General features: G+C 36.3%; 1 protein-coding gene across 3 annotated transcripts in view; it reads left to right on the forward strand.

Moving 5' to 3' along the window:
* The window catches only part of LOC137398575 (uncharacterized), a 57,400-nt gene that overhangs the window by 5,902 nt on the left and 39,219 nt on the right, over positions 1-12,279 (forward strand). For all 3 annotated transcript variants that reach the window (XM_068084731.1, XM_068084733.1, XM_068084732.1), the window contains exons 2-5: positions 209-339; positions 4,679-4,715; positions 11,242-11,388; positions 12,197-12,258. In XM_068084731.1, the coding sequence (XP_067940832.1) occupies positions 247-339; positions 4,679-4,715; positions 11,242-11,388; positions 12,197-12,258 (339 nt within the window). In that variant the 5' untranslated portion in view covers positions 209-246. The remainder of the gene's footprint in view (positions 1-208; positions 340-4,678; positions 4,716-11,241; positions 11,389-12,196; positions 12,259-12,279) is intronic.

Raw genomic sequence — 12,279 nt, forward strand, 5'->3', positions numbered from 1 at the left:
AGCTAGCGTCTTCAAAATGACATCGTTTTGGAGAAAGAAATGCAAATTAATCTCAAAACTGTTTGGAATTTTTTCAACGAGGCAATAAATATGAAAAATAGTGTAACCATAGTGGTCAGCATAGTTGATTTGCTATTTGAAATTTCTGCTCATGGGATTGTGGCAGTTGTTGTTTTAGCTAAAGCATTCTATTGAATATTGTTGGCAGGTGAGAGAAACAGATGAAGGGTACTAAGCTGAGTGGTGATGATGATATGTCATCCATGCTCACTTATACTGCTGTCTCTGATCCCTCTGACACAGGCAGCGTGGCGAAGCTGTACTCCTGGTGACCAGAACGTTAGTACTGAAATCTGTGTTGTCACGTTTTTGATATTTTGCAGCTTTGTCCAAGATTTGTAATGAACATTTTTATTGCAGTTGTAAAACATTGCTGTACATAGAGTGTTTAGTTACAACGATTGATTCGTGGCTGCTACATGAAGCACTTGCAGTTTATGCTATGTGAGCATCATAAACGTGTCTGGTATGCTTTCAACAAGCTGGAAGGGAGAATTGCAAATCATTTACTCTGTTTGGGATGTGAGGGGTGGAAATTTTTGTTATAAGCTGGTTTTGTATATATACTCACAGAGTATTTCTAGTTCAAAATAATTTTTAAAAAGACAAATTTTTGGCTACCAAAAAGTGCTGAAAAGAATGCCACTATGTTATTGCGAAAGTAAATATGTTAAGGTCTCCCTTATATATTTGTATTGCACCTAGAGTATGAATAACTCTATGTTATTCTAAGACCTTTAAGCCTGGTTCCCATATACGTCGCAAAGCACCAGCGACAGCACCGCAGGCTATTGCAGTGAAATGTGAACCAACACACCGGGTACCGCCGAGTACCACCGGTAGTTGCCGGCGGTCAACGCAAGAGTTTACCGTTGTTCAAATTTCACAAAAAGCTGCAGGCAAAACATTTCCGGAATGCACTGTACAGGTGAAGGACACACACCATTATCGAAACGGCATGGCGAGCGAACCTTTTATGCGATTATCAGCAATGCAGCTTTATATGGGAACAGAAGCCGCCTAGCGTCGCAAGTGTTTTGCTGCGCAAGTTACCGAAGAGGTCTCGCAATCGATATGGAAACCAGGCTTAAGGGTCACTTGACATCCAACTGCTACTACATGTAGTGTCTTGTAAGAATGTCGTAGGTAGAGACACTGATACTGATCTGTTACTTTCAAAGTGGAATGCCTTTGTTACAACATGCAGCAACTATTTCCTCCACACAAAATTTATGGCTAGAGTATTTTTAGCTGAGATGATTTATTAGTGCTTACTCAGAACTATCATTCATAGTTTCCTGGTACTCTTTTACAACTCTATGGTACTCCCTCACAACTCTCTGGTACTCCCTCACAACTCTCTGGTACTCCCTCACAACTCTCTGGTACTCCCTCACAACTCTCTGGTACTCCCTCACAACTCTCTGGTACTCCCTCACAACTCTCTGGTACTCCCTCACAACTCTCTGGTACTCCCTCACCACTCTCTGGTACTCCCTCACAACTCTCTGGTTCTGTTACTAAACTTTTACAAATACGTCAAGCTTGTAGGCCAGCATTTATTTCTGATTGTATTCAGTGTGATGATCTATTAACTTTTGATTCACAGTATTTAATACTTACCTATTTGATATTCTTGCAAACTGCAATGAAATCTGAAAACACTGGAAAAAATGTTTAGAATTCTGTGAGCATTGTTTATTGTAACACTGTGTCCGTAAAGTCCTAAAACTTGTGTCAATCAACTTGTGTCAATTTGCCTTTCAACATTCCTGAATAGTTGTGCCTATAATTAGTTCCTGTACATTATCAGAACACTTGACAATCTCTTATAATACACTAGGCCATATGTGTCAAACTCAGGCCCGCGGGCCAAATTTGGCCCGCAGTGTGATCATAATTGGCCCGCGAGATCATATCAAATGTGCATTAGAGCTGGCCCGCGGTATATACTGTGCCGCTAATACTACAAATCCCATAATGCTTCATTTTATCCCATCCTTTCACTAATCCCATTTATAACGTTGCTAGGCACACCAACGCGAGTTATCTTGCCTCTAAACTTTGTCTATTCCTTGTGTTGTTATTTTTACATTACATGAGAATAATTTTGATTAGTCAGAAAAACTTTTTTCTGGCGAATCAAACAAACGTACATATATACCTCAATGATCTCTCTGGCAAAAGTTATAACTAAATTACTACGCCCATTTCGACATCTACTGAACCGAAAATCATCGCTGTCACTTTAAAATTTATCGTTCGCGATCAATTTTTTTCAACTCGAGAAGTAAATATGCAGATTCAGAAGGGGTAAGACAGTGAAAGACTGCATAAATCAAACTGAAACATTATTTTTAATGTTTCGAAGTTTTTACTAACTTTTAATTTTGTCAATTTGCATCGTTACACTCGAATAAAAATTCACTTTTTAGGCTGTCAACCGTAGTCAGACAAAAGTTATTCAATCTCGATAGGATCATAGTCATTCTTAGAGCGGCCCCTGAAGTCTGAAAAGTCAAGAACAGAGTTACTGAACTTAATTTTATTCTTTGAAACATGTTTATGACAGTTTATTTGAGTTATATTAGGATGTAAATTTGCTATGCTATGAAGATAATACTCGCGAGGAAAAATTCGAAATTATAGTTTCGTGATTTTCATGTTCATGACTAACTATTATTCATAACTTTGTACTGTATGTAATAAATCACTAATTTTAGTCAAACTCTGTATATTTTGTAATTTCTTTGGTGCAAGTCTAACTTTGTTTCAGCAAATAGCAAATAATTTTTTGATTTTTTGCTGCTTACATATTGATTTTGTGTTGCTGCTGTTGCAATTATTTAGTGTTTGCAGATTTAATGTGTGTATGCCAACAAATTCATGTTCTTAGCAGCTCACAATTTTTGATTTTATTGAAAGTATGCCCATGTTGATGGGTATTGTGTAACTTTTCTGATTTTTTTTCGAAAACAAGTGTTATGCATATTTTGCTGTGCAACTGTTCTGTTTGCAACTTTAAGTAATAAAGTCAAGAGTTATTTAATATCAAAGACTAGTTTAAGTTATTTTATATTATTCGATTACATTTCATTACAATTATAAGTTACATCTGGCCCTTTGAGGACATCCATTACGCTGATGTGGCCCTCGGTGAAAATGAGTTTGACACCCCTGCACTAGGCTGTCAGGAACTAGTCTTCACTATAATAAGAACCGTGTCTCTCCAAGGCAACAGTTAGAGATTGGGAAAAAAGTTACATCTTACAGGGTTTGAGCTTGTGTAGATAATAACTGATTCTGCAAATAGTAAATGAGGCACACCAAGGAAAAAGAGCCCATTTGATACTTTTTGAGGATTTTAGGTTTTGTTACCATCTGATAGAGAATTTTCTGCTGATTCCAATTATATATAACATTTTATTCTTCTGACAGTTATGAGTGAGTTTATTGCAGGAAAACGGCCACAAGACTAGGTATTTCAGTAAAACAATGATTTGAGAAATCGACCGCTGAAAACCAACAAGCTTCATAACTCCTACACCGTTTAGCCTCATCATAGCAACGAGACATCTAGTCACTGCTAGCAAAACAGGAAAAAGTCACCGAGACCAATTAGACTATGCTGAGTTTATTGCTCTCAGTTAAAAAGCTCTAAAACGAGTAGTTTTCAAGATACAGCTATTTGAAGTGGACCTAAAATGTTGCGATGAAATACTAAAATATTAAGACCCATAAAATGTCATTAATTCTTACTTTTGAACATTTTTTTATGCAGAAATTTGAAGAGAACATGTCAAAGAACCTTTTAGTGTAAGAATACAAAAACAGTACGTGAAATGGTTTTCCACATTTGGAAGCCTATCGACAAAATCAACAAAAGTATCAAATGGGCCCTTTTCCATTGGTGTGCCTCAAATGAAATAACTATAGGTGAAGCAAATCCCAAATCACAAAATGTACTAGATATTCTATGCACCATTTCGGGGACCCTTTCATCAATCACAGCTTACGAGAAACACAAGGACAGCTCATCTTCTAAAAATAAAGTATTTGGTAAATAGGAATAGTGGACATGTACAAGATGCATACCGTAAAACCTCTATTTGAACGCCATGACACTCTATTTTTCAACCCCTCCCCTTTAGTGGCGCTCAAATAGAGGTGGCGTTCAATAGAGACTAGCGTTGTATTTTTCAAATAGCTCGTCAGAATTTTGGGGATATTAATTAAAACCCTTTCACGGGCGAAGCGAATGTTGCCTATATTTTGCACTCTCCTTCGGGCAGAGCAACATTAACACTTTTGGATGCAATAAATCTTTCCTAGCAACAAATCTGTCGCAAGCCCTTTGCACTTTTATCCTTTATAAAACGTGACAGGAAAAACATCGAACTATCACAGTGGTTCTCTTGGAGGGATTGCAGTGACCAAGAATATGAGAGAGATTTATGTATTTAAGTCTCTTTATTTTTATTCATTTATAATTTTTCCGATGAATATATTTATATTTATTATACCTTGAACTAGCAAGGATTAATGTACATTCATTGGTCATTCCTCTACCTTGCATACTTAGTAGGCTCTATTATCATATGTTTCTCATATTTTGCAGCCTGAAATACTAATCTGCGAATACTCGACGAAGACGGGTAAGTGACAAATTATTTGTCTAAATTGGTGCAATCACTGTGTTACCATGACACACATAATTCCGCATGAGTGCTTGACCCCATAGGTCAAGTATTAAGGTCCGGCCACACGTAACGAACTATTCGTTCAATCTGACCGAATTCACGAATTTCACAGAATTCACAGATTTATTCGGCCGAATATCACAGAATTTGTCTGAGCTGTGCATGCACACCGAATTCGTCAACAAAACGCTTTTAATTGGCTTACCGATGTTTTTAGCGAGCACGATTCTAGTAGCTTTGACAAGTGGTATAGTCCAAGACATGTACGACGACACACAATAAGAGTATCACCGCGATATGACTTTATACATACGATGCAACTGCCTATATGCGCTATTGTTGGTTCTCTCTCGTTGGTTCACCATGGCAGAAACTTCTCATCGTGTATCCAGTATTTTCTTTTAGATGTTTTAGAAGCTCTAAGTTGCTTCTTTTTCAATAATAATAATTTCTTTTTATGCAGCAAAAGCTCCGTCGCAAAAACAGTCGCTATCTCTACCGCATTTAGGCAGTTGCATCGTATGTATAAAATCATATCGCGGTGATACTTTTATTGTGTCGTCGTACATGTCTTGGACTATACCACTTGTCAAAGCTACTAGAATCGTGCTCGCTAAAAAAATTGGTAAGCCAATTAAAAGCGTTCCGTTGACGAATTCGGTGTGCATGCACAGCTCAGACGATTCTGTGATATTCGGCCGAATAAACCTGTGAATTATGTGAAATTCGTGAATTCGCTCAGATTGAACGAATAATTCATTACGTGTGGCCGGACCTTTAGCCTAATTGATGACTATAATTAGCTACACAGTCTGGTCATGCTAAGCTTAGCAGCAATTTTTCGAAAAATTGGTGCATTTATACTGCTAAAATCGAAATAAAAATGACTGAAGCGTGAAAATGTTTAGAATGGAATAGCCAGCGATATTTTAATGCGCATAATTCACAAGGGTCGTTTCCATGATTCGCAAGCATGATGGATTCGATAAAATTTTGCGGATTGCAAAACTCGCTTGGCTTACGGATTTATGCCGTTTCCCTGACGCGGATAACTTGCAGATTGACTCAAAGATGCGAATTATGCCTAACATGGAAACACAGTGCATGAGCCCATAGATCAATTGTCAACTAACTTGGTTCCACCTGGGCGAGTCTGCTTCAAGGTTGACCCTATCTGCGAATTGCAGTACATGACTAGAATGAGGTGGTAAAAATAAACTTACATTGGATTTTAGTGGATTTTATCAGAAATTATTGATATTTTTTATCATTTGCGATTGTTTTTGATGTTCGAGGTGATCTGAGTGCCAGGATGTTTCACTCATGGTTAAAATGTTCAGATCAAATGAAAATATTATGATGTCTGTAGTTGCAAAGACACCGACAGAATAGAGACTCACAACACTGCAACTTGAACGCAATAGCCGATATCAACTATTTCAACGATAGCAACTAGTGATGTCAATTTGCTTATATTTTTCTTCTGAGCATTTTATGCACGAAAAGGTTTTGTCGATTTTAATCTTGAAACATCCTGGCGGTCAGCGGATCACATCAAACATCAACAACGATCGCAAATAATAGAAAAATACTGATACGTTCTGATGAAATTTACTAACATCTTATGCAAGCTTATGTTCAAAGAGCTGTAAGATTGGACAAATAGTAGGCAGTTGTTGACAAGTGTATCACTAAGGAACAATAGTTCTCACAATTGTTCAAATGAACTGAACAGTTAGTACTGATTAGTACTCACTGTTTGTTTTATAGTCATGTGACCTCTGGCTTATTGATTCTCTTATTATTCCTTCATTATACCATAGTTCCTAAATATGTCAGTCGCTGGCCTGATAAGCAGCATATTAGTAAAGATAATATATTTCCATTGTTGAGTTCTGTTCTTTGGTGCCATATGAAGGGTATAGGGTGCATTGCGCACTAATTGAGGAAGCACAGAAAAGTACTGTAAAACCTCTATTTGAACACCATGGCGTTATATTTTTCATCAAAACCCTATAATGGCGTTTTATTAGAGGTGATATACAAATAGAGTGTGGCGCTGTATCTTTGATTGCTTCGTCAGATTTTTGGGAAGATAAATTTAACCCCTTTTACGGGTGAAGCGATGCTAGTGTCGCCTATATTTTGCTGCCTTCTTCGGGAGGAGCAACATTGATGCCGTCGGCCTCAGCTTTTTTGCTAAACCGTTTTTCATGTACGTCTAAGTATCAGACCAAGTGTTGACCAAGGAACTACTTTGAGTAAAACATTAGCCGGATAGGCCTACCGTTATTAACAATTTTAATGGCAATGCTTTCAAAGTTTTGAAGAAAAACCGTAACGCTTTGGGGTTAATAGACTTTGTGCTAACAAAACATTCACTAGACTTAAATACAAAAACAGGTTACATGTTATAGTCTCACGAGTTACTAGAGGCTGTATTTTATACTCCTTCCTGACTCAACCTCTATTTAAATCATGCTGGTTTCTAGACCTTGCAATTAACATCCATTAGTTAAGTTAACAACATGTTAACATCTTGTTAACTTAACAAATGTTAAGTTAATATGATTTTGCAAGTTGCTGTGAGTTACTGGCTCATTGCGTTGTGCATGCTAATTTGTACACATGACTTGGTTTACCTGCTTTTAGCACCATTTCAATATCTGACACAGGTGGGCGCAATATATCCATGCAAATGACATACATGATAGCAGATGGTTGCTAGCAAATGGTGTTTGATCAGCTGTTATGGTGTACGCATTTAGTTTACTTCATGCACTTTACCTCCCACATTCTTCTCTCTTAGCTACTAATCACAGATAAGTTTGGATGATAAATTAAAATCTGTCTTTATACAAACAAGGCAGCGTTGTTACTTATCTAAATTCCGTAGCAATTTGCTGATAAGGATGGAATAAATGCCAAGAGATAATTTGGGACTGCCATGGCTTCTATGCATTGTTAGTCATACATATCATCACGTTTACACGAAATTGATTAAACTACATGTTTGCGCTGGTTACAAGATAGAAACAGTAAAAACCCACAAGTCAAGTGAATTTTGTTACTCGCAATTTTTTACCATGTGTTTCATAGTTGCGAAAGATATGGAAACTTTTCCATTTTAAATATTTTTGATACAGGAAGTCGTTTTCTTTTGCGAAAGTGTGTGGCTAAGTGAGACAGGAGTGCGCTGCGACTGTCCCTGGCCTATAATTCATATATTTTTAATAAAGTGCTCGCGCTAACACAGAACATGCAAATGTCCATGGAAACGCTTATCTATGAAGAATGTAAACTTTCAACTGCTCCACAAGGAACTAAACAACTTTTACAAAAAGAAATGATTAATATAAAATATATATGAGCAAATACAAGTAACTGCAATGGCTTCCCCTTGCTCTGGTTTATTTCAATTGTATAGCTCCTTGTACATTTTTTGAGGAGCGTAAGCTCTTTCTTTCTTCTTTAGTGGCCGCATGGCCGGTTTCTACTAGCCCGGCAGCAGGGTGGTCCTTTTGCTGGCTGGCAGCCGACCGGGCATATTTCCGGCCGGCTCGATCTCTTCATGGCCTGGCTTAGTTTCTTTTTACCTCCGGTCTGGCAGGGCGGGCTGTCATCTGGCCTTGGTCGAATGTGGGTGACCCTGGTCCCCGTCACCCGTATCCATCACGTATTAAACGGTAACTTCAAGCGCACGCAATTCCAAATTTTTATCATCCGCTCTATAGAGCCATAGTGTATAAACTATGTGCAGTGTTTAAAACTTGTGTCTGTTCCATATTTGGCAAAGTGACCTCATATTAATGTACCGTGATTAAAGCTTTTTGTGAAACTTTTCTCTATTACTTCACACATGAACGAATAAATTCATGCTAGCAGGCTATTTATTGGATGGTTGAAAAACATTTAAAGATTTTAACTGCTACCAGAAATATCAGTTGTTTATTTTATGACCATAATTTCCGATTGCTGACCCAACAGTTCATATTAATTCTAGAACATACTGTGTAACTGTTGACCCTTGAACTGTTCATTTTAGTGAAATTTATAAATTGTGCGGAAAACATGATCAATGTTGAACAATAAACCCAAAATGGCTAACTGGTAGTAACTGGCGTACCTAGCCTAGTGGATGTATATTTCTCAAAGTTGGTCGTCGTTGTATGTGTCCAGCTATAGCTATTAAAATCTTAGAATAAAGAATCCGTATCGCAGAAGATTTGATCTCAAAACCTTCCATTGACCAGCCTGATACCATCCCAATTTAGCCACACGAGCTCAACAAATTTGCTAGGCGGTTTATGTCGTCATGTCAGAGCAAATACGCTATGCTTCCGGTCACGACGCAATGTCATGGCGTTACGCCATGACAAGCATGAGAAGCCGTAGCTCTTATTAGTAAGCTTACTCAAATTATTCATTGGCACTGTGCCAGGCTAATAACAAGTAGCTGGCAACTCTCAGTACCTCTCATTGTTTTTAGCTGAGTTTCAATATCCAGGCAACGCCGGGTCGCACAGCTAGTTAATAATTAAAGTGTAAGTGCTCGGCATTTACTTAGCCTGTGATTTTGATGTATGATCAATACGATCATATTTATGTTAAGAACTTCAAGTTAAATACATACATGATCTCCAACTGCACAGAGTTGCACTTTCCTGATAGTTCTTCAAAGGTTCAACAACTTAGCCTGCCCTTAGTCAACACAAGCACCTATCAGTGGTATATTTCTATAATCTACTGTGGCAGATGATTACTCATATCAGTAACACATGGAAGCCTAATCTTGTATGTACAAGCAAGTCCCATGATCCTAGACCGTATTAACAGCTTCCCATCAACTGTAAAAGCACTTAAGATGGCTCAATTCTTTTTGAACTGAATATAATTTTGAAGCTTCAAACTTTCAACGTCAATGAAAAAAATAAAATACATAAAGTGGCTTTATAGCTTTTTCTCACATTTTTAAAAGAAGTGATGTATTGGAGGTGACAAATATAATGATTGCAGACAGCCGAGTCTGATAGAGTCTGTATATTTGTTATGAATAGAAAAAATATATAGTCTATATATATATATATATATATATATATACATATATATATATATATATATATATGTACTGTTTCTATATTTATATATGTAGTTTATATATGTATATATATACTGTTTGTATATGTATATATATATATACTGTTTATATATATACTGTTTATATAGTATGTATATATATACTGTTCATATATATATACTGTTTATATATATATACTGTTTATATAGTATGTATATATATATATACTGTTCATATATATATACTGTTTATATATATATACTGTTTATATAGTATGTATATACATACTGTTTATATAGTATGTATATAGATATATATATATATAAATATATATATTATATACTGTTTATATAGTTTGTATGTAGAAATATATATGCATATATATATCTCAAGAATTAATGGTCAAAGCGACTAGAAGCTTTGGAGTTATAATGAAAGCGATGAAGGGATATGCCCAACTGGCCATAAATTTAAAATAATAATTTTAAGCAAAGCCTCCAAGTTTGCTTGCCAATCAATTAGTTTTTTTCAACTGGAATATCAGGAGTTGTCATTACTGCAAATTTTCAATACTTTCATACATATTCTTGTATATATACAAGCAAGTCCTCTGATCAAAGACCATATTAATAACTTTCCATCAACTTTTTAAGACTTGAATAGCACATTTCCTTTGAACTGAATATTATTTTGAAGCTTCAAACTTTCACAACTCAATAAAATAAGTGGCAATTAAATAGAGTAAACAGTTTTTTTAGTTTTCAAATAAGTGATGTTACAGAGGTGACTGATGAATTGGTATGAGGTATAGAACCCATAGCTCATATTCTGTCTCAGTGGATAACTATTATTTATTACATGATTTCTAGACTTGGACATTCTTGTCCATAGCAATTATCTAATGCAAGCACTCACTGTTGAAAATCATCGAAATTATACTGTATATATTAAAATTATTAACAAAATAATATGTTAATTTCAGTAACTATCTAGTTACATGCAGTAAGTTTAGTGTATTTAGCGATTATGATCTGCAATAAAATGTAACATTACGATGTACTACGCGCAGTACGTAACGTAGGGAGTTCTTACCTAGACAGACGGATAACATAAATGCTGAATTTAGCTCAGCTTATTTACTAAGCACATATTTAAAGGTAGGTGTTAGTATGTATTTCTCAAAGTTTCGACTTTGAGGAAGGAGTAACATACAAAATAAATTTGGAGAATAGTATTACTGAGTATAATAATAAAATATACATTTATATATACACAAAGTAACAAACGGTACATTACGACAAATAAGTCATTGTCGGACATTGGTATGTTCCGTCAAATTAGCAGGCGCGAACACTTGCTTTCATCCATTTTGTTGATTTACTCACAGTTCTATTCTGTTACTAGAACATTGTCCGAAAAATAAGAAAAACGCTGCTCTGGTATCTCGTCCGCTCCTCCAGCCTGTAGATGACATCGAGATCTACAAGTACTTCAACAATGTTGTGAACTACACTGGAGCTAAGATCTCATGGAGCTCCCCTACCGCTGCCGGTATGTTTTTAGAAGTTGTCTTACACTTTATTTCTTCCACCTTCAGTACTGCTTAGATTTTTGTTACAATTCTTACTATAATGAGAGCCGTTTCCATTCATGTCCGAAATCTGAAGATTTGACGTTGGGAAAAATATTTCATGGTGCAGGATTTGAACCAGTGACATTCGGCTTATCAACTCCTCACCCTTACGCTTCAGCTAATCATTCAACTTCCAGTTTATTAAAATAGTTCTGTATATATTCTTACTTTCAGTGCTCTTTTGGCATACCTAATGATGTTACACAGAGCAATATACTGCGAGTGTACTGGTCTTTGTTATAATAAGTGCTATATCTGCCTGTGTTCATCTGTTCGAATCCAGAGTTTAAGGTTAGGATAAAATATTGCTTGGAACGAGGTTTGAACTCATGACATTCGGCTTCGGAGACCAGCACTCATCTGCGCTAATGAAAACCCCTACAGTAATAACCAACGTGATGGTTTACCTTGGTAGACATAAAAATGATGGGCATATCATAATTATATGTAGATATAATTCTGTCAGGCAGTCCATAATCGTTTTTATAGAAGAAATCTTTTACACCTGGTCCTGATAATTCAATATTCAATCGATCAACTATTATGGACTAGTCCGCGCAGTAGTAACTAGTATACAGTATAGAACACTGGTATGCACTACTAGCTCATAACTATCTAGTAAGGGTGCAGTAGCTGATAAATTTAACAAATTATATTGAACAAACAGCTCTGCCATTTTCCTGCTTTGTTCTATAATTGATAGTTCCTTGTATTTATGTCTTTCAGCTCTCAATGCAACTGCCGGCTATGCTCTCAGTCTATATGCCACCTATTATAACGGAAGTAAGGTAGGATCTTGGGTTAATGAA

This window comes from Watersipora subatra, chromosome 6, assembly GCF_963576615.1.
Source record: "Watersipora subatra chromosome 6, tzWatSuba1.1, whole genome shotgun sequence".
Taxonomy (NCBI): Eukaryota; Metazoa; Bryozoa; class Gymnolaemata; order Cheilostomatida; family Watersiporidae; genus Watersipora; species Watersipora subatra.